Below are 23,247 nucleotides of genomic sequence, written 5' to 3'. Positions count from 1 at the left end.
ACATTTGTGATGTCAAAATGGGGTCACAAGCCAACAAAGGTTGGGAACCACTGTTGTATTGTATGCCATTATGTTGCCAAATAATTTCCAGGAGATTGTAGCTATAGCACATACAAAATAATCTACCCAAATAACTTCAGATAAGACCAAACCCAGGTAAGTATTAAGATAAATGTATTTCCCTACAATAATTTTCATTTTCCAGACCTGGAAATGTATAAAATCAAATTCCATACTTTTCCATACTTGCGTAGGAACGCTGTCTATCAGGACTTTATGGCCTTCGTTTATTCTTATCATTCCTATCAGTAGTTCTACTATTGTTGTCATCTTCTTTTCTTTTTGCTTTTCTATCATATCTATGTTTTTATGTAGCTATTAGGCCTATTATATTATGATCATCGTCATTTTTCTGAACTCAAAAACATCCACACAAACAGAATCCCAAAGCCAAATCAGACTTTAATAAAGGTTTGTCATCATCATCATAACATAAACATTGATATAAATACATGACTCTGAACAGAAAATACCAAATGAAAATACAAAATATACAAAAAACATTAAAAGCAGGGTATTTTTCTTTTTTTTTAATCTTCCGGTTGAATCATCCATGGCGACGGGCGGCGTTAAAGCAGGACTGACTGTGTTTCCTGTTGGCTCTATAGAGTCGAGGGGGTAAAAAAAGCCGAGTGTCCAGCAGCAGCAGCGAACCAGGCAAACGTTCTCCAGTGAACTGAACTGGGATCTGTATTATTGGTGACTGTATTGGTGTATTTGGGGGGTCAAAGGTCACATAAGGAGGCGACAGTGACGCCTTCACTGACTGAATGTTCCTCCGTTATTTAACTCTGTGGCAACGACCGACCGACTGTGTCTGTTCATCCCAGCACCCATCGATCAGACTGGGAGGAGTTCAGCTGCACCGACTCACCGCTCTCTCCGCCCTCGTGCTGAAACACACACACACACACACACATATTACAAAGGGATAGTTCAACATTTTGCCATAATCCCTATAGTCATAGCAGTAGTAGGTTCGTTACCTTTAATTGTCGGTGCAAGTCATTTTTAGAACGGCGGAGCAGAGCCGTGAGCTGCTCAGAGCTACGCTACGGAGGCTCATGGGATTTCTTGGTTTCCCTCATCAAACTCATCAAATACACAATCCAACAACTCCAAAACGCTCTGGTGGACAAGTTGTGACCTGCACATTCACCACGCTATGAGATAATAACACAACGTTACCAGACAGAGTTGTTTTAGAGGGAAATACAGAGACTGCTTGCTGAAAAACTGTCCCTGAAGGCAACGCGCATCAGCGGTTTTGCATGAATTTACCAAGAAATCCCATGAGCCTCCGTAGCGTAGCTCTGAGCAGCTCGCGGCTCTGCTCCGCCGTTCTAAAAATAGCTTGCACCGACAATTAAAGATAACGAACCTACTGCTATGACTATAGGGATTATGGCAATGGGCCAATTTGCCCAAATGTTGAACTATCCCTTTAAATATATGCTAGTAAGAAAATTAATTACAAACCCACTCAATCTGTTTTTCTTATTCATGTTGTCATATTGGGCTTCTTTTTATTTGATTTATTACAACTGGGCTGAATCTTTTCTTCTTTTTTACTTTCAAAATAAAATATCCTCACATTTTCTGTTTTTCTCATATACATTTTAAGTTTAAGGACATACTTTTTCTTATATTTTATGGGTAGGTTTATGTTTATCTTTAACTATAGTTTTGTTTTTATCCACTTAATTTGCTCTATTCTTTTGCTGAAGGACCAACTGTATGTCAACCTAATAAAAAAGCTTCTTATTTTGAAATTCTATTAATTCATAGCTCTAAACACTGTAATGTCTGTTTATATACGTGGGGATGTTTTACATTTAATGTGAGGTTACAGAAAAGACTTGGTGGAGGTCATTTTCTTCATCATCTCCCAAGTATTTTGTACTTTTCTTAATTCTTCTATAAAAAAATATGACTTGAAAAATGTAAAAATACATCATTTTCATCTTCTCAAACGTCTCTTTCTGCTGATACTCACCTTGTTGGCGATGGCGCGGAGTTTCCCCAGCAGTGTTGGTTTCTGGGCGTAGACCACGTCGTCATCGGGCTCCTCTCCCTCAGCCAGAGCACAGCTGTCTGCAGCTGGCAGCTCGCACTCCTTGTTGGCCGACATCACCAGGCGAGAATACTTGTACTCCAGCCTGAACACAGACCACAGACACTTTGTCATCATGAGGCAGCAGCTCGGCGTTTAAAAAAAAAAAAAAGAAAAAAGTAATTCCAGTGCCGTGACTGATTCAGTCGTCTGGACTAAAACCAGCTGTTCTTCACTGACTCATCATTTAATGTTTTTCTATCTGCCAGGACCTGTAACTTCAAATCAGTCAGGCTGCTCTCATCTGTTCTCAGACAACACATACTGCACTGCAAAAACTCAAAATCTTACCAAGAATATTTGTCTTATTTCTAGTCAAAACAAATCTACTTATACTTAAAACAAGACTCATCACATTAAAAAGTAGCTTGTTTTTAGACTTTACTTCTTTTAAGCATATTTTCACTTGAAATAAGTAGAAAAATCTGATAGTGGAGCAAGTTTTTCTTTCTTATTACAAGCACAAAAAACTTCCTTTCACTGGCAGATTTTTCTACTTATTTCAAGTGAAAATTTGTTTGAAACAAATGAAGATGATCTAAAAACAAGTTCATTTTTAGGTGAGGATTCTTATTGTAAGTGAAAAGAGTTTTGTTTTGACTAGAAATTAGACATTTTGACAAGAAATAAGACAAATATTCTTGGAAAGATTTTGAATTTTTGCAGTGTGTCATAACATTTCGACCTTTCATTTGAACATTTTGGACATTATTCTAAGAAAATTATGATTTGTTTTGATCTCAAAAATGTCTCCAGAAAAGCGATTTATTTATGATTTTATATATTGTATTTTCTTTCTCTTACATTTTTGACTTTAGAAAAGAGAAACATTTTCCTTGAAATATCACATTTGTTCCTCATAACTTTCATTGTCTTTGTTCAAAATATTTTCATCACACATATCATGATGAGTCAGTGATTTTTCTTCCCTAACGGTGGATAATTTTCTTTAATAGCTGAATTTTTATTTCAGTGGATTCTTTCATTTTATTTTAAGAAGGTAAAACAGATGTTTACCGACAGCCATTATTATTTATCATCATATTATTATTGTATTATCATTTATTATCTTTCTTAGCATTAGAATTACTATCAGTATCATTATCTGTGCTAATTATTGTTATTGCTTAGCTCATTATTATACACGGACACAGGAAAAGGGAACTAAAAAAGCTTCTAGCATAAAACTAAACTAAAAAACATGAATGCGCCAACGTGGAAAATGAAAATAAAAACACTGCTGTAGAGTTCACTTGTGTCTGACACTGTAAATAAAACGTTGTGCGTGTTGCTGACGTCTCTGCCTCTAACTAACGGCTGCACTGATCCTAATGAGCACGTTGTCCTGGACTCACGGGGTTAAATAAACCAGCAGCTTCCCTCTCCTCCGTCTCACCTCTTGTTTTTCTTCCAGAAGTAGCAGGTGAGGGAGATGAGCAGCACGGCCACGAACGCCCCGCCGCCTACGCCGACCTTCAGCCACAGGGCGATGGCCTCGCAGGGGGCGGAGCTTCTGGACGGCAGCGACGCTCCTTTGGTGCACAACTTGGGCTCGTTCCAGACGTACAGAGTTTCCTAGAGAGAGACAGAGAGAGAGAGAGAGGAAGGATGAGACAAGGGTGTGTTTTGTTTTGTTTTGTTTTGTTTTATCAGTTCCTGTAATTCCTACGCTGTGTGTGTTACCTGAACGCCTCCCTTGCAGGCACCCTCGATCCGGTGGTAGTCGTCCTCGGCGCAGCGCGGACAGGCGCTGGAGCTCTGCCACAGGAAGTTAAACGTACAACCATCACACGTTCCTGCAGGACACAAGCTGCACACACACAGAAACACAGACGCACACACACTAAATTTTTATCTGATTTACACTTTAATTGTATAAAAAAAATAGTATTTCATTTTCATTGTATATACATTTTTAATTTTAAACATTTGTGTCCCATTATATTGTACTCAAATGTAATTTTCTCTTCAACAAAAGGCTCAATAATCTTTTAATAAATTAATAAATCTGCTTCTGTTCCGTCACTGTTATCTCTTTTTACTCCATAACTACTATCTCTATATATCACTGTCCAGTATTTATTCTACTTGGTGCAATATTTTACCTTGAATGTTTAAATTCCAATTCTATTTAAATTGTATATGTAATGTGCATAATCTATGTTTTTCTTATCTAATCTTAGTTTTCACTGTCCAAAGCCAATGTGCACAATAATGTATGTTTTTATTCATGGTATATAACTTGTTGTATCATGTTCACACTCATATTGACTAATCAAACAAAAAACACCCCCAAAATGACATTTTTTAGACACTTGGAAATAGTAAAAAAAAAACATATTTCTGACATAATTTGACACGTAGTTTTACACTTCCTACATGAGTTACAGTTTATAATAAGCTACCTGGGCACAGACAGCTCTCCTCGCTCAGACTTCTCTGGGTTACAGCGAACAGTGACGACTGAACTCCGGCCCTGATCGCACGAGGCCGTCGGCTGGTTCGACCTAAAAGAAAAAAAAACAACACACAGTGAGGACAAAACACAACAACAATGACACACTGACTCTCTGTCTTTGTGTTTCTGGACCTGTAGAAGAAGTTGATGTCTGGAACGTCTTTAGGGTTTTCGGGGAAAAGCTCCGGTTGGGCGTTGACGCCGTTGAGGACGGAGTCGACTGTCGCTCCTGAAGAAGAAGAAGAAGAAGAAACAGAGTCAGACATGTCGATCAGAAGCTGCTGATTTTTTCATTTCCAACCTTTTTTTATTCTGGGAAGCCAATTGAGAGCAGGCTATCTTTTTCAATGACGCCCTGATTACAGAGATAGAACAACACACAACAGCAACAACGACCAAACAAAACAAGAATACAAGCAAAACCAAACACAACTTTACACAGTTTATTCCACTTGTCCGGGGCAAAGAAACTAAAAGCTTTCTTTCCTCCCTCTGTATTTACAAGTGGAATGTCTAACCTGATAAATGATGCTGAGCGGGTGGGTCTTGGTAGACTGAAGTGCAACAAGGACATTAAGTAGGTTGGGAGCTTCCCAATCAAAGCTTTATAAATAAACAAGAGGCAATGTTGCTCTCTACGAGAAGAGAGAAGACCAACCCACTCTTTCATATAAGACACAGTGATGGGTGGAGAACCCATCGCCTGTAACAAAACATAAAGCACTGTGAAACACTGCATCAAGAGGCCTCAGAAACAGGGCCGGCCCCTGGCATAAACACTCTATGCGGTTGTTTAGGGCCACAGCCGTTAGGTGGGGGGCCACATGATCAGAAAGGTACCGGGGTTCATTCAAGTCATTTAAACATCCTGAGGTCTGCACAACCGCTATGAGCTTTATATGTAATGTGAAGTCAATATTCAGCTTCTTTTATCTCACATTTGAGACATTTGGTGAAAATAGAACGGCAGAATGACAACATTTGTGCTCAAAAAGCTATCTTACAAAATTTCATTTTAGACTTGTTTTCTACACTTATCTATTACTGTATTCATATCCTATTTCAAGCACCAAAAAACAGTTCATTCTCATGACTGAAGGAGTGTTTTCACGAGGGATTTGAAATTTTTCAAAAAGCAGACCTCAAATTTCCAGCATTTGGCCTAAATTATTTCTTTCTACAGTGTTCTAGGACAAACTGGCCTCAGTGTGCTTACAGCGGAGGTTCTAATATTTAGACATAAAACACTTGAGTATTGTTACATCTGCAAGTATCTTAAAAAGATAAATTTAAGAAAATATGTAAAAGTCAAGAAAATGGCCTCAAACCTCAGAGGGCATAAACATGTCTGTATTCAGTTTTAACCAGTGATTTGGTGTTTGCGCTTAGAGTGCAGGGCCACAAACAAAAATCTTGTTTAGGGGGCCACCAAAATCCTAGGGCCGGCCCTGCTCAGAAAGGAGGAGGAGGGATGCATGTACAAGGTGTCCCCATAATCAAAGACAGGCATAATTGTTGATTGTACTATTGTTTTTCTGCTGGTAAGAGAAAAACACGATTTATTCCTGAAGAGAAAACCAAGTTTTTTCAGTTTTTTGATTATTTGGAATGACAGCTTACTATCCAACCAGATGCCCAAATATTTATAAGACTCAGTAGTCTCAATGTGTGTATTTTTCTGTAAGGTGTGTATTCTGATGTTACTATTAGTCACTTGAGTCCTAGAGAAGAACATGCATTTGGTCTTCTCTGGGTTCAGAACAAGCCTATGCTCAACAAGAGCCTGTTGGAACCCGTTGAAGGCAGATTGGTGTGGGACCATGACTATATAGAGTTGTATCATCTGCATAATAATGGAATTATCCAAGACGCTGCAGCTTCACCGCCGTCGTAGCGACTGTACTGTACCGATGAAGGTGTCTGCGAGGCTGATGGACTGGGAGGAGATGGCCATCCTGAAGCCGCGCCCGTCCGCCGGGATGACGGTCGACTGGCAGATGAAGCTGTCCACCGAGTTGACGAACGGGGCCGCGTCGCTCTGCTCGTCTTTGTTGGACACGTCGGTGACGTTATCGGTGCAGACGGCCGCTCTCCTGCCCTGTAGCGCACACACACACACACACACACACACACACACACACATCATCTGTCAGTTGCTATGGTTACGCCTGATATCTCTCCCCTGCAGCATATTATCTTCTCATCACAGTGCGGTGATGTTGCAACTGCATGAGATTAAATTCAATTTGGTTTCTTGGAACTGGAGCTCAGAGGAGATAGTGTGTGTGTGTTTGTGAGTCTGTGTGTGTGTTTGTGAGTCTGTGTGTGTGTGTGTGTGTGTGTGTGTGTGTGTGCGTGTCACACACCTCGTGGCCACACAGGCTGATGTTGAACAGGTGCAAGTATTTGGTGCCTTTGGAGGTGAAGCTCGGCCCGATGGTCATGGAGGCCACGTCGCTCATGGGGCCGAGGTCGAAGGTCAGCGTGCGGTTGTTCTCCGTGTGGGTGAAGAGGCAGTCGCTATAGCAACGGGAGTGCTCCTTTAAGAAAAAAAAACCCCCAGAAGATAAACGTGTCAGTATCTTTAACTTTAAACGATATTAAAAGATCATTTGGTAACCGTTTAATTTACAGGCCGCTAATTATGTGATAATGACAAGAAATAAAAAATAATTAAATGTCAAGAAATAGGCAACAAATAATGTCAATTTCATAGTAATGTCATGTTTTTCATAAAGGCAAAATATTACACATGCTTTTCATGCTTTTTTTGGGGGAAAGGCCAGAATTTTTCTCCACCAAGTCCTAGCAGTTGTCAATTACAATCAATTATTTCTGGGCTATTACTACGCAATCAATCGTTTTTTTCTTGCCTATATTTCTCAACATCACTATGAAATTGACCGTTATTTCTAGGCTATTTCAGGTTCAGGTTCGGCTTTATTTATATCCCGAGGGAAATTGAATTTGAAGCAGGCATCACAAACACAACAGACTGAAGACAGCACCAAGACATCAACACATCACTGGCCACAACATAGTGCAGTAGTACATAAAAACAAGTAGTACAGATAATAAAAACATGCTATTAATAATAAATTACTGTTAATAACAATAATGCATAATGCTCTCAGTGCATAGTAAAAAATGTAAATAGTCCACACAATGCGTTAAAGTGCATAGTGCTGCAAGAATTAAGAAAAACACTTTACTACCAAAGTGCATTTAAGTTGCAGATATCCGCTATGTGAATTATGGATATCTGTAACTGAATTACGACTAGTACTAATTCCAGTTTGAGATATCTACAATTTGATTCTGACTAGTCATAATTCCAGTTCAAGATATCTTTAATTCACCTCAATTAAAGATATCTACTAGGAGAAATGAAGTTGTAGATATCTCAAACTGGAATTAGGAATAGTCGTAATTCAGTTACAGATATCCGTAATTCACATAGCGGATATCTGCAACTTAATTGTAGGTATCTGTAATGACAAACCCCATACACATGAATGGCAAAAGTGGCGTTATTTGTCCTAGGAAGATCGTAGTTGTGGATATCTGAAATCTTGAATGAAAAATCCAACTACAACAAAAGACGTTGATATCTACAATGTTAATTCCGGATAGTCAAACTTAGCTTTTAAATGTTAAATCTGCTTGCCATAGAAGCTGGGCTTGCTGCATTTCTAGACATTATGATGCAATTACTTTTTTATCCCATGGCTATTTCATGCCATTACTACGTCATTAGCGGCCTGTAAATTAAAGCGTTACCGATCAAAAATTCAGTCTGACGTCACTCCACCTTGTTGCTGATGCTCCCCGGTCCGCACGCCACGCACGCGTCCTGCCCGTAGGTGTGTCGTCCTGCCAGGTGCGTGTTGGGCGGACACTCCTGGCACCGGTTGGTGTCTCTGTCGATGTAGAAGCCGGCGGGACAGGGGACGCAGGACGATCCGGCCCGCTGCGAGTTCTGCGGGACCAGAGCGCAGGCGCGGCACGCCGAGGCCACGCCGTCCAGCACGTTGGTGACGCTGATGGAGTAGAGCTTCACCGTGTCGCTGACGTAGCTACGCACCTGTAAACACACACAGGGATGAGGATGAGGATGGAGACGTGAGCTGAGGTTCATATTCATACGTCCTGGATATTTAAAGGGATAGTTCAACATTTTGGCAATTTGGCCCATTGCCATAATATAATATAGTCATAGCAGTAGGTTCGTTAACTTTAATTGTCGGTGCAAGCTGTTTTTAGAACGGCGGAGCAGAGCGGTGAGCTGCTCAGAGCTACGCTACGGAGGCTCATGGGATTTCTTGGTTTCCCTCATCAAACTCATCAAATACACAATCCAACAACTCCACAACGCTCTGGTGGACAAGTTGTGAGCTGCACATTCACCACGCTATGAGATAATAACACAACGTTACCAGACAGAGTTGTTTTCGAGGGAAATTCATGCAAAACTGCTGATGCTTGTTGCCTTCAGGGACAGTTTTTCATCAAGCAGTCTCTGCATTTCCCTCTAAAACAACTCTGTCTGGTAACGTTGTGTTATTATCTCATAGCGTGGTGAATGTGCAGGTCACAACTTGTCCACCAGAGCGTTTTGGAGTTGTTGGATTGTGTATTTGATGAGTTTAATGACCGGAAACCAAGAAATCCCATGAGCCTCCGTAGCGTAGCTCTGAGCAGCTCACGACTCTGCTCCGCCGTTCTAAAAATAGCTTGCACCGACAATTAAAGGTAACGAACCTCCTACTCCTAAAAATAAATGAGCCAATTTGCCAAAATGTTGAACTATCCCTTTAAAGTGATAATTTAAATCCAAAGATGTTGCACAAGCTTTAAATCTTTAAATGTCCTCACGTCCAGCGCGTGGTTGGTTCTCTGAAACGCCCACGTGTAGGTGACAGAGGCGTTCCTGGTCATGCTGTGTGAGTACACCTGCTTCTCCTTGGTGCCTTCCCACGACTCCACCACCGTGGTGCTCTTCCTGTTCACGTCCTGCAGGGGGCGCCACGGCAACACAATTAGACCGGAGAACATGAGCTGCTGGATTATTACAGGGTTAGGGTTATCAATATTCATTTAACCCTCCTGTTGTCCTCCTGGGTCAGGGAAGGAAGGACGAAGGGAAGGAAGGAAGGAACGCAGAAGGACAAAGGGAAAGATGGGAGGAAAGAAGGAAGGGAAAAAGGAAGGTAAGATTGTTGAACAGATTGGGTCAATTGGGTCAATTGGGTCAAACAGGAAGGAAGGAAGGAAGGAAGGAAGGAAGGAAGGAAGGAAGGAAGGAAGGAAGGAAGGAAGGAAGGAAGGAAAGAAGGAAGGAAGGAAGGAAGGAAGTGGAAAAGGATTGTGGAAAGAAGGAAGGAAAAAGGAAGGAAAGAAATATGGAGGGAGGGAACAGATTAGGTCAAGGAAGGAAGCAGAAGGACGGACGAAGGAAGGAAGGAAGGAAGTAAGTAAGGAAGGAAGGAAGGAAGGAAGGAAAAAGGACAAAGGGAAAGATGGGAGGAAAGAAGGAAGGGAAAAAGGAAGGTAAGATAGTTGAACAGGAAGGAAGGAACGAAGGAAGGAAGGGAAAAAGGATTGTGGAAAGAAGGATGGAAAAAGGAAGGAAAGAAATATGAAGGGGGGGAACAGATTGGGTCAATTGGATCAAAAGAGGAAGGAAGGAGAAGTCAGGACGAAGGGAAGGAAGGGGAAAAGGAAGGAAAGAAAAATGGAGGGAAGGAACAGATTAGGGCAAGGAAGGAAGCAGAAGGACGGACGGACGAAGGAAGGAAGGAAGGAAGGAAGGAAGAGGAAAAGGATTGTGGAAAGAAGGAAGGGAGAAAGGAAGGAAAGAAGGAAGGATGGAGGAAAAAACAACAACATGGGTGTTCTTGTTGTGGAAAATAGTAAATCACCACACTCTGCTCCGAACACACTGACACACACACACACACACACACACACAGGTCAAGCACACACCATCATGAAGTAGAGCTCACAGTCGGCGGAGCAGATGGTCTCGAACACAAAGGTGATGCGGCCAAACTCTCCACCGGTCATCCCCGAAAGCGAAGCTGGGACCCTGCCACACAAACACACAACAACACAGGCAGCGGGTTAACACACACACACACAACCACACACACACACACACACACACACAACCACATATTGCTGTAGGCTAGTGTGTTTTTTCATAACTCGATCTATACGTACTTGAAGCCGGGAACATGCAGGCTGAGGATCAGATAGTCGTTGTCTGAGCTTCCTGCTCCGCTGCGAATGTGGTCTCCTGCCACCTCCCATCCTGACGGAGACACAACAACAACAAAAACAAAAAGACAGACATGATGCTTTCAAATTACAACTTTATACATCAGACAGTGAACGCATCATGAGACAGGACAACAGTGGTTGTTAAAATGTATCTGTCACAGTGAGAAGAGATAATAAATGACTTTATTTTCTATATTTAAATGCTAATTTTTGGGTACGGTAGTTTTTTTTCCCCCCAGCCTTTATTTTGATCACGTGTCATAAATCTCACTCTGTCTCTACAACAGTTTGTTTCCTGTCGCTCACCGTTCATGTCGTCACATTTGGAGTTGCCCACGTTGAAGCAGGAAGTCTTCATGTTGGACGGCAGCACGTTCCACCATTTATACTCGTAGCCCAACACGGGCTCCGTCCCCGCAGGACACTCAGCGCACGCTGGTAAACACACACACACACACACACACAAGATGCTTTATATAGACACTACAATAACTCTTCTCTGGTACATTATAGTGTTTACACTTCTTTGCAGTGTCGCATGAAAGAGCAGGTGCTGTTTCCAGTAACTGTAAAGATTTTTAATTATCATTTATGACATCAATTCGAATGCACCATACTACAGGTTTAACTGATTACATCAAGAAAACAATGGGCAGATTATAACAAAGTAATCAATAGACAAGTGGTTACTGCTATAGAAGATAATAATAATATAGTAATAATGAGATATAATACAACATGTTACTGTGGCCCATTTAACTCATTTAAAGTGACTTTGGGCAACATGAAAAGCGCCATTTAAACCTCCTTTTGTCCTCCTGGGTCAAGGAAGGATGAAGGGAAAGAAGGAAGGAAGAAAGGAAGGAAGGAAGGATGGATGGATGGAGGAAGGGAACAGATTGGGTCAAGGAAGGAAGAAGAAGGAAAGACGAAGGGAAAGAAGGGAGGAAGGAAGGAAGGAAGGAAGGAAGGAAGGAAGGAAGGGATGGTGGAAAGACGGAAGGGAGAAAGGAAGGAAAAAAGGATGGAGGAAGGGAACAGATTGGGTCAAGAAAGGATGAAGAAGGAAGGACGAAGAGAAAGAAGGGAGGAAGGAAGAAAGGAATGAAGGAAGGAAGAAAGAAAGGAAGGGAAAGGGATGGTGGAAAGACAGAAGGGAGAAGGGAAGGAAAGAAGGATGGAGGAAGGGAACAGATTGGCTTAAGGAAGGAAGAAGCAAGGATGAAGGGAAAGAAGGGAGAAAAAAGGAAGGAAGGAAGGGAAGAGGGATGGTGGAAAGAAGGAAGGGATAAGGGAAGGAAATAAGGATAGAGGAAGGGAACAGATTGGCTCAAGGAAGGATGAAGAAGGGAGGAAGGAAGGGAGGAAACTGGACAACAGGACAAAATTGACATAATATAAACATACATTTATGATGATTAGATACATACTATGTATAAAAGGCCTGATTATACTGATTAAAACGATCTTGTATCCATACAGTATTGGTTTATTTGTGCCAGATGTGTAGCTACAGGTGTGCCCAGGTGTGCCCAGATGTGTACAGGTGTTACCGTAGGTGCCGTCGGAGTGGGTTCCATGAGGACAGGGCAGACAGGTGGAGTCGTTGCTGTTGTAGTAACCGGGGTTACAGGGGGGGCAGGGCTCTCTCTGTCCCGTCGCAGGCAGCTCCACGGCTCCCGTCGCGTTCTCCACACAGATCTTCGGCTCCACCCAACGATACAACACCTGAGTCTGAAAGAAACGAAAAAATAGAGTTTAAAGGGATACGCCAACTTTTTTTTTTCCGTGTCTTGCCTCACTCCCGAGTCCATGACCAGCAGATAGACACCATCCTTTCGACTGTGCGTGCAGTAACAAGGGAGATAGAGCCGTATCGCCCGTAATTAGCTTAGCTCAAACACTGGAAGTGTATGGGTAGTGTTAGCCTGCCTCCTCCTAAAGTCATCAGAGAAACTCATCAGCAACTCTGAACAGAAACCGGCGGGCCGATCTTCGTCTCAGAGCTGACAAAACTCTCCGGTAAGGCATCTTGAGCGGTCGAAGCCCGGTAACGGGACGAGATCGGTCAAAACGGAGGGTTCAAGCAAAGACGGTTTATTTTGGTTCAAGCTAGCTACATGGAGGGTAGGTTAGCTTCCTATTTCAAAGTAAAAGCACAAATTCTATCGTCATGGTTTTCTGTATGTAAAGGGCAACGGGTGTTTTATTTTGTGAAAGTAACCGGAAGTGCGTTGGTCACAACGGCTAGCTTGAGTAGCGTCGAATTCGTCCGAACAAAATTGTAAACAGCTGGTATTTAGACAAATTAACGACACACTGCTGATCTAAACGGCTACTTTCTCGCCTAAACATGTTTGAAATGTTGATAAAGTGATATATTTACAGAGTTTAGAGCTAAAATGAAATTCTGACTGCTGATTTCGGCTCGGTAGGAGGCAGGCTAACACTACCTATACACTTCCAGCATTTGAGCTAAACTAATTACGGGCGATACGGCTCTATCTCCCTTGTTACTGCACGCACAGTAGAAAGGATGGTGTCTATCTGCTGGTCATGGACTCGGGAGTGAGGCAAGACACGAAAAAAGAAAATGCTGGCGTATCCCTTTTTAAAAGACATAAAAAGCAACAGTAGCATCAACAATAGAGGAGGAGTTTCCTTTCTGCCTCTCTGACAAAACATCAGTAAAGCTGAGTTTGCTGTAGATCAAGTGACAGACATGCAAAGTGCTTCATCATTTCTTTACTGACGTCTCCTGTTTCTGGTACAGCAGCACAGCACAACACGTCCACACTGCTTTTAATCTACCAGCTCACCCCCGTACAAACACATCACTTACTAGAAAATACAGTAAAAACACAAGATAGCACTTATATAACATGTTTTTGTGGTGTGTTATCATACATTTTTGCATTTAAAACAGATTATCCGCCTCATATGTCAATAACACAGTGGTAATCCTGTGCAAATATTCACGAAAATGAAACATTCATCAAATATAAAACCAAAATTGTGAGTATTTGTGGTCAATTTGTGTTAAAATCAACATCATTTATCTACAAATCAAAGCTAAACTGACAATTCATCCAATAGTACACTTTCCCTTTAACTTATACCACATGACTAAGAGATTTGTGTGTGTTTGTCCTTGTCTAGGTGAATAGGAACAGGTGTGTGTGTTTGTGTGTGCGTTGCTGACCTTCCCTTCGCTGTCACAGGCCGTGTGGATCTGGAAGTAATCCTTCTCCGAGCACGGCGGCCTCACTTTGCATTCAGCCCATCCTTCATCTGAGAGAGGACAGGAGCGACGTGTGAGTTCAAAACACAGCGACAACAAACTTTGTGTCTGAATATGTGTTGTTACATACGTGAATATTGATGCTGGGGACACGGCGAGCAGGAGGACGAGCCCTTCACTGAGTAGGTGTTGCTGGGACACGGCTGGCAGGACGAGGAGCCCGGGACGGAGCTGAACCAGCCGGGTCGGCACAGGAAACACTCGGACGTGTAGGCAACACCTGGACAGATGTTGGACACACAAACACACACTCACTTCTGATACAGAGTATGTGTAGTAACTTCAAGTCATAAGGATGAGTTGGATCCAAAAAGTTTCAGTTCATCTGAGTGGTTTTATTTACATTCTCCAACTCCCGTCTCCACAGTCGCTACTTCACTTCTAGTAACCGTTACGGGTTTCTGTGCAACGTCATCGCAGATGTGCGCGCGCAGCCAGGGGGCAGAAAGCGGGACATTTCTCATTGTTTACAAGCGGAGTCAAGCAGAAAACGAAAATGACAAGGAGTTGTTGTGCTGTTAACTGCACAAACCGGCAAAAGGATGGATGGAAATTGTATAATAAACCGAGGGGATCTCATTCGTTTGCCAAAAAAGGAAGAAGATTATGGCTCCAGGCCATTGAAAGGGCGGATTGGGGTCCCGAAGGTCCTAAAGGCGGCGAGAGTCTGTGCAGCACCGGTGTCATAAATTAAACTACAAATAATATAAATTTTGAAAAAAATGAAAAGTTTTGCACATACAGACTTATATGCACGCAAATTGTCATTTGTGTACACGCTGGGCTTCTCTATGAGATAACGGCAAATGTCAGGCCATATGATAGCTGGGTATTTGGACATATCTGAAATCCATTCGTGACTGGAATATTTTAGCTATGGGTCTGATAAAAACGAAACTTATCAACCAGCGCATCCAGCGTTTCCCATTAATAAACGAGTCTGTGGCGGCCACGACTCTCTCTCCCTCCTCCTCGCACACACAGGCACTTACACACACTGGGAGATGGTCAGGTCGCGCTGTGACGGTAACATGCTAATGCTATAATGTGTTCAAATTGCTATCCAAAATGTCACTCGGATACCGCCCAAGCCGAGCGAGTACTCGAGTACTCGGATATCTGCTGCAGCCCTACACGGCATCTACATTGATATCAGTTAACTCCGAAGCAGTCAAATTTTGCCCCCTGGTTGCGCGCGCACCTGTTTGTACACAAGAAACCCGTCTATAGGAGACACTTTTCCAAATTTCCTACATTACAGCTGAGTTCCTGAACGTCTCATGAGCTCTGTACCTTCGATCTGGATGTTCTTGAGCAGCACAGGTTTGACCATCTTCCCTCCCACCAGGATCCCAGTGGTTCTCCAGTACAGGATGTTGGTACCAGCCTTCAGACTCACCTGACACAAACACACACAACACACACACAGTCAGTGACACACACACACACACACACACACACACACACACACACAATCCACAACACGCTGTCCTATATAAACACACACACACACACCATATCCTCACCGTGTGTGTGTCCCACTCTCCGTTGTTAGTGATCCACTTCTGGTCGTCGCTCTGGGCCATTTCCTGACACTGCTCGTTCCTCACCTGAACACAGGTTAACACACTTTTATTTAATATGAAAACCAGTTTTAGATATGAATGTTTAAAGAAGAGCATTTTTAAAGGAGTAGTTTGACATTTTGGAAAAATATCCTTCAGTTTCTCTGACAAAGACGTCTGCGCAGCTCGCTAATGACAGGGGAAACGGCAATTTTTCCTAAAAAATGTCAAATTATTGCTTTAGTTTATTATATTATAGAGACAGTTTAACCCTTTATAAGCTGTTGAATAAAGCAGGTTGAGGCAGATTCGCTTTTACAGACAACTCAGGAAAATCCACAATGATTTATTTTGTATTTTTGAATGAATATAAATGTATCACTGTCTGTTTAGGGTGAGGATTACAATATTATTATAATACTTAGGTCTCAATACCTTATTAGTTTTTATATCTTTATATACATACATACATATATATAGAGAGTATTTTTAATAACTACATTGTCATTCATCAACTTTTTTTCAACTGCGAATGATGAAAACTTTTCCAACTTGTTTGTTTCTGTCACTTAAATGATCTTTATTCTTGAAAAATGAGATTGCAAAAATAGACAGACTGAAAAAAAAAAGCAAATTGTATTTTCAAATTATATAATAAAAGATCGATATGTTGTGTGTCTGTATTGATATAATAATGCCACTCAAAATAGCGTGATGCTACTACACCGTATTGATTCCCCCACTCCCCCCGCCCCTCTGGTGTCTGTGATGTTGTTTAGTGTGGAGTTAAAGGACTCTTACGTAAAACTCAAAGAAGATGTTGTTGTCGGGGTACTGGTAGGTGAAGGAGACCGAGCCCTGCTTCTCCAGATGGACGGCGTAAACCAGAGACACGGTGCACTCGTCACGGTTCGACTCCAGATACACACCCTGCGGCGTCCACGACGAGCTGCAGCAACAAAACACACACACACACACTCAGCACAAAAACAACAAAATATCTCCATGTTTCTCCATGTGTGTGTGTGTGTGTGTGTGTTTCCCACCTGTTGCAGGCCTGGCTGTCCTCTCCGTTGGGCCCCGGGTCCAGGAAGCTGGCCAGGCTGGTGAAGCCCGCAGGGATGGAGTCCCACTGGTCGAAGCGGAGACCGCTGCCCAGCGAGTACGAGCCGGACGCACACGGCGTGCACTCCTGAGTGGACATCTCTAAAAACATCCCAGCTGGACAGGAGAACGCTGCGGGACAGGGAGAGGGAAAAAAGTGGGTCGGCTTGACACGTAAATACACAAACACAGAGTTGTTTTCTAGGTAAATTCATGCAAAACCGCTCATGCGCGTTCCCGTCAGGGGCAGTTTTTCATCAAGCAGTCTCTGAATTTACCTCTAAAACAACTCTGTCTGGTAACGTTCTGTTATTATGTTATCTTATGTTAAAGGGATAGTTCAACATTTTGGCAAATTGGCCCATTGCCATAATCCCTATAGTCATAGCAGTAGGTTCGTTACCTTTAATTGTCGGTGCAAGCTATTTTTAGAACGGTGGAGCAGAGCCGTGAGCTGCTCAGAGCTACGCTACGGAGGCTCATGGGATTTCTTGGTTTCCCTCATCAAACTCATCAAATACACAATCCATTCATTCATTCATTCATTCATTCATTCATTCATGAGATAATCATGAGATAATAACAGAACATTACCAGACAGAGTTGTTTTAGAGGTAAATTCATGCAAAACCAGGACAGTTTTTCATCAACAGTCTCTGCATTTCCCTCTAAAACAACTCTGTCTGGTAACGTTGTGTTATTATCTCATAGCGTGGTGAATGTGCAGGTCACAACTTGTCCACCAGAGCGTTGTGGAGTTGTTGGATTGTGTATTTGATGAGTTTGATGAGGGAAACCAAGAAATCCTATGAGCCTCCGTAGCGTAGCTCTGAGCAGCTCACGGCTCTGCTCCGCCGTTCTAAAAATAGCTTGCACCGACAGATTAAAGGTAACGAACCTACTGCTATGACTATAGGGATTATGGCATTTATGGGCCAATTTTCCAAAATGTTGAACTATCCCTTTAATACATTTTTGAGCGAGCCAAAGCACTCACAGCAGTTTGTTCCTCTGGTCGGGGGTGGGAGGTCTGAGCAGGAGCCGGGGTGGAGAGGGATGGCGACTCTCCACCGTGACCCGATGCTGTCGCACTCTGTGTACTGGTAGTAGTAGTCCGCCTGCAACACACACACACACACACACACACACACACACACACACACACACACACACACACACACACACACACACACACACACACACACACACACGTATATATACATATCTCCAGTCTATCCTCAAGAAACCAGTTCATCCAGTAATTTCTATGACTTTCTGTGTGTGTGTGTGTGTGTGTGTGTGTGTGTGTGTGTGTGTGTGGTCATATAAAAAGTGGTGGCTGACCCAGGTCGCCACGGAAACCAGCAGCCAGAGCTGGATGGAGAACACTGACCGCACTAATGGTCCATTAAGAGCAGGAGCGGCAGGTCGTCGGGACAACAAGGACGCCCGGCTCGCTCCTGACATTAAATAGGAGTCGAATCATCTGAAACTGACTGAACTGAACATTGATTATAAAAAAAAAAGCCACGTGTCATCGCCACGTGTCATCGCCACGGCAACAGACGAGGCCGGACGGGCACTATAGAAGCTCAATAATAAACCTGATCAAACTGATTTATTACAGGTTCTACTTTCTATTCATTTTTTTCCAACTCTCTTTATTGGTTTTCACTATTGGTTTTACACTATGTAGGCTACACATTTACATAAAAAGGTCATTTAAGTTGTATTACTGTAACTTATGTATCTCAAAGTGAAAAATAGGCTGTCTGTTCATTTTTACTGTAACTTCTCAAACAAGACTTCATTTTACAAATAAGTGAAAAACTTTTTTTTTCACCAAACAAAATGTTGTTCTATTGTCTATAGAAGACAGATGTTGTTGCTTTTAGGCAGAACGAACCTGTTTCCCCATATTTATTTATACTAAGCTAAGCTCACTGACCTTTTCTCAACCTGACGACTGAACTGAACTCCACATCCTGCGGCTCTACCGCTCTATTTCTATTCTCACTTCGTATCTCAGACTCATTCATGTTGGACTGTGAGGTTTGTTTTGCGTTTGCACATGATGTCAGTTGTTTCTTTTCTTTTAGATCAAAAAATAGAAACAACAACAGTGAATTAATATTTGAAAGAAAAAAAAGAGGCTTTTTTGTGTGTTTTCAAAAATCATCTTTGGAGCTGTATCTGTTTAGTTGACATGTTTCCATCCTGACAACAATAATCTATCACGTCATCAGAGTTTGTTTTCTTTTTGTCCTTTGTGATCAAATATCATCGGAGTCAGACTGAACAGATCAACGTCCATCTTTTTCTCCTGTCACTGCAAATCCTTCAATCTCCTGACTCAAAGGTTGGATTGTCATGGCGTTTGGATTTGGATTTCATCCCGGCTCCCCCTCTCTCTCCCTCTCTCTCTCTTTCTGCTTTTCACCAGTCTCCATGGCAACCGGCGTGAGTCACCCTGGAGACCGGAGGAACACATTCGCCCGTGTCCTCTTTATCATCATTCAGCATCACCTTTCCCTCCGTCGCCGTCATCAGCACATCAGTGCAGGAGCAGGAGGAGGAGTCGACACCTCCTGTTTGTCCGTTTACACACAAAACAAGCAGCAGGTGAATCTCAGCGCGGGTTGCCATGACGATATGTGGATGTTTGTTTGTGTGTTGGGCAAGGAAAGGAAAGGAGAGGAGAGGAGAGGAGAGGAGAGGAGGGGAGAGGAGAGGAGAGGAGAGGAAAGGAAAGGAAAGGAAAGGAAAGGAGAGGAGAGGAGAGGAGAGGAAATGAGAGGAGAGGAGAGGAGAGGAGAGGTAGAGGAGAGGAAAGGAAATGAGAGGAGAGGAGAGGAGAGGAGAGGAGAGGAAAGGAAATGAGAGGAGAGGAGAGGAGAGGAGAGGTGAGGAAAGGAGAGGAGAGGAAATGAGAGGAGAGGAGAGGAAAGGAAAGGAAAGGAAAGGAAAGGAAATGAGAGGAGAGGAGGGGAGAGGAGAGGAGAGGAGAGGAGAGGAGGGGGGAGGAGAGGAGAGGAGAGGAAATGAGAGGAGAGGAAAGGAAAGGAGAGGAGAGGAGAGGAGAAGAGAGGAAAGGAAATGAGAGGAGAAGAGAGGAGAGGAGAGGAGAGGAAATGAGGAGAGAGGAGAGGAAAGGAGAGGAGAGGAGAGGAGAGGAGAGGAGAGGAGAGGAGAGGAGAGGAAATGAGGAGAGAGGAGAAGAGAGGAAAGGAAATGAGAGGAGAAATGAGGAGAGAGGAGAAGAGAGGAAAGGAAATGAGAGGAGAGGAGAGGAGAGGAGAGGACAGGAGGGAAGGAGAGGAGAGGAGAGGAGAGGAGAGGTGAGGAGAGGAGAGGAGAGGAGAGGAGATAGGAGAGAGGAGGAGAGGAAATGAGGAGAGAGGAGAAGAGAGGAAAGGAAATGAGAGGAGAGGAGAGGAGAAGGGGGGGGGGGGAGGAGAGGAGAGGAGAGGAGAGGAAATGAGAGGAGAGAGGAGGAGAGGAGAGGAGAGGAGAGGAAAGGAAAGGAAAGGAGAGGAGAGGAGAGGAGAAGAGAAGAGAAGAGAAGAGAAGAGAAGAGAAGAGAAGAGAAGAGAAGAGAAGAGAAGAGAAGAGAGGAGAGGAGAGGAGAGGAGAGGAGAGGAGAGGAGAGGAGAGAAGAGAGGAGAGGAGAGGGGGGTCACAGCATGAATTGCCATGCTTGTTGCTGCAGAGAGGTGATTAGTCATTTAAAAGAGCTCAGGCTTATCTGTGCCACACACACACACACACACACACACACACACACACACACACACACACACACACTTGCACGTCCTACTTCCTCTCCTTCTCTTTCTCTCTCTCTTTCTCTTACTGTAGCTATTCTACGTCTAGTCGCAGGTTTCTTTCTTTCTGCCACTGTTCCTTCCTCTCTCTCTCTCTCTAATGAGCTGCTGCCTCTTAGATGTCGTCGCTGCTCGGCCGCAGCCATGCAGCTGCTGCTGTCGGTCGGTCGGCCGCCGCCGTCCTCGGCTGATTGGTCCGTCCAGCTGACTGAGCTGAACAGCTTTCGGTTCGGGGGAGGAGGAGGAGGAGGAGGAGGAGGAGGAGGAGACGAGCCAGAGTGAAGCTTTGCACTCTAAAGGATGTTGCATTATATTAAAAGTAGAAAACAAAGCCCCAATGCACAGGTTTTGATGCTTTAACTCCACATGTGATGAGAAAATTGGCCTATTAAGCATTAGTCAAGCATTAATAAATACTGAATTCTTCATTTATAACGCAATACTCATTAGTATGTAGTTTATAAACACGGTTAGTGCTTATCAATGATGAGTAAAACATTTTTCAATTACATGCTAATGATGAATTCAGTATTTAACGCTTAACTAATGCTTAACAGTGTGTAGCTACTCATTCTAAAGTGTTAGGCTACCGAAAATTGTTGGAGGTGACCACATTTTAACCAATCTGCATTCACAACCTGTGATCAATAACTCTATTATCGGTTGATTAAACCATTTACTAGTGTTTTATAGATCAGACATTAGTGAGAATAACTTCTTCGGACCAATCAGAGGAGGCCATTCATTCATTAACAGCTCCTTAACATTTACCACTCCACACTTCATTGATTATTGTCAAACCTATTGGTTAATTATTTATCAACATTTATAGGTGACAAACTGAGGAAGACATTATTAACCTTCATTAATGACTGAGGAAAAAGGAAAAGGAGGGGAAAAGTTGTTATTATGAATGACTTAGAAATAGTCTGCAAAGCATTAGTGAATGGTTATGATGACCTGATATAACAGCTAATCAATAGGCTATAGAGTTTGTACACTGTTATTATCAATGGAATCGATGAGGCAGCATCCTGGAGGACAGCTCTGCCTCCTCCCTCCCTTCCTCCCTTCCTCCCTCCTCAGCGGGTAATCCTGGCCGTGCTGGCCGGCAAGAGGCTGCTGAGAGGCGGGGAGGGAGGCCGGCACTCAGCGTCATCCTGTTACGGAGCGTGTTTATTTATATAGGCTATAACATGAAGCGGATTTTAAGCCGATCAGCAGCGTGGAGCGGCGGGACACAGCTGAGCCAATATATAGTAACTGGACGAGTTAGACATATCGGCTACTATAGTGTTTTATTTTATTGTGCATTAGAGGAAGCGTTTAAGTGCTGCTGTGGTTGTTTATTCCTGTTTGCATGGCCATTTTCTTAACTTGATGACTGAGAATAAACATAAATATCCTAATGAGAGCAAAGATTTTTAAAAAGGAATTGATTTTAGTCTTTTAAATCGCACAGCTCTGTCTCTAAGAAGCTTTATATCAGTTTATTATGAGACATAATAATAACAACAACAACAACAGTATTGATAATGGGACAATAAAGAGCGCTCACTCACCTCATTGCACGGCCTCAGCTCTCCGTCGGTGGACGCGGATGATGATGATGATGTGAGAGCGGCGACGAGGAGTAAAAGGCAGCGGGGGAACCGGGAGGAGAACCGGGAGGAGAACCGCACCTGCTCCCGCATCCTCACTCACTCCGCTCGGATCAGTCCGTCCGCTGCCCCGAGCCTCAGACAGGAAACAGGCCGAGCGGCGAGGCTCCGTGTGGCGGCCCTGTCATTGATGCGCCTGCCTGGTTCTCCCTCCTCCTCCTCCTCCTCCTCCTCTACCCACACCATTGTCAAATCACAGTGTGTAATAATGGCACTTCCGGTAGGCTACCTGCTTTCAGATTAAAGCCTGTGGAAACATGGCTTGCTTGTAACATGTTGCTATACCAAAGTTGAGTGTCTCATTAAGCATCCACAAAAGTCTGAGTGAAAATAACAATTCAAAAACCTGGTTTGAAAACAGCTCATTTTGCTGTTTAAACAAGTGTTAGTTAGCCTATTTTTTACAGTCTATGATGTAGACCCACACCATTGTCAAATCACAGCGTGTAATAATGGCACTTCCGGTAGGCTACCTGCTTTCAGATTAAAGCCTGTGGAAACATAGCTGGCTTGTAATGTTAAAAATGCTTATATTAGGCTATATCAAAGTTGAGTGTCTCATTAAGCATTAGCATCCACAAAAGTATGAGTGAAAATAACAATTCAAAAACCTGGTTTGAAAACAGCTCATTTTGCTGTTTAAACAAGTAGCCTAACGTTAGCTAAGCAGTTGCTTAGCTAGGCTACGTTTTTGTCAACAGTCAAAATATTCAGTATGTAACTGGCTTTTTATTAGCAGAAATCAAATACTGCTTTCGTAAATACGTATTTCACTTAAGTCGAATCACACCCGCATACAAATGAAAGCTTTCTCGTACCTGAATGAGTTGTTACAAGTCGTTAAGTGGGCAACGCACCGAACCGAGGCGGCCATGTTGC

The 23,247-nt window shown here is 43.0% G+C and overlaps 1 protein-coding gene across 1 annotated transcript; it reads right to left on the bottom strand.

Moving 5' to 3' along the window:
- Nucleotides 1-442: 442 nt before the first annotated feature.
- On the bottom strand, nucleotides 443-22,610 carry LOC146962377 (endosome/lysosome-associated apoptosis and autophagy regulator family member 2-like). Its single transcript, XM_085769983.1, has 22 exons — nucleotides 22,270-22,610; nucleotides 17,881-18,001; nucleotides 16,826-17,015; nucleotides 16,581-16,728; nucleotides 15,741-15,824; nucleotides 15,508-15,613; nucleotides 14,285-14,434; nucleotides 14,116-14,204; nucleotides 12,467-12,647; nucleotides 11,220-11,348; nucleotides 10,854-10,944; nucleotides 10,617-10,719; nucleotides 9,507-9,644; nucleotides 8,443-8,715; nucleotides 6,998-7,171; nucleotides 6,540-6,729; nucleotides 4,764-4,860; nucleotides 4,579-4,680; nucleotides 3,857-3,983; nucleotides 3,570-3,748; nucleotides 2,057-2,219; nucleotides 443-953 (listed from the first exon to the last, which is right to left on the bottom strand). Exons 1-22 carry the CDS (start codon nucleotides 22,399-22,401, stop codon nucleotides 882-884), a joined length of 3,039 nt encoding a protein of 1,012 aa, XP_085626109.1. The 5' UTR covers nucleotides 22,402-22,610; the 3' UTR covers nucleotides 443-881.
- Between the last annotated feature and the right edge of the window lie 637 nt (nucleotides 22,611-23,247).

The sequence above is a fragment of the Trachurus japonicus genome, chromosome 23 (assembly GCF_045865225.1).
Source record: "Trachurus japonicus isolate A0001 chromosome 23, Traja_1.0".
Classification (NCBI taxonomy): Eukaryota; Metazoa; Chordata; class Actinopteri; order Carangiformes; family Carangidae; genus Trachurus; species Trachurus japonicus.
The sequence above is the reverse complement of the archived record's forward strand: the minus strand, read 5'-3'. Positions and strand labels throughout refer to the sequence as shown.

What these genes read in the sequence shown, in the direction of transcription:
- LOC146962377 (XM_085769983.1), bottom strand. Translation starts at nt 22,401, where the DNA reads ATGCGGGAGCAGGTGCGGTTCTCCTCCCGGTTCTCCTCCCGGTTCCCC. An exon ending in ACATCTTCTTTGAGTTTTAC is followed by an intron (nt 15,825 to 16,580) that starts GTAAGAGTCCTT and finishes ACCTGTGTTCAG; the next exon opens with GTGAGGAACGAGCAGTGTCA. An exon ending in GGAGAGCTGTCTGTGCCCAG is followed by an intron (nt 3,984 to 4,578) that starts GTAGCTTATTAT and finishes GTGTGTGTGCAG; the next exon opens with CTTGTGTCCTGCAGGAACGT.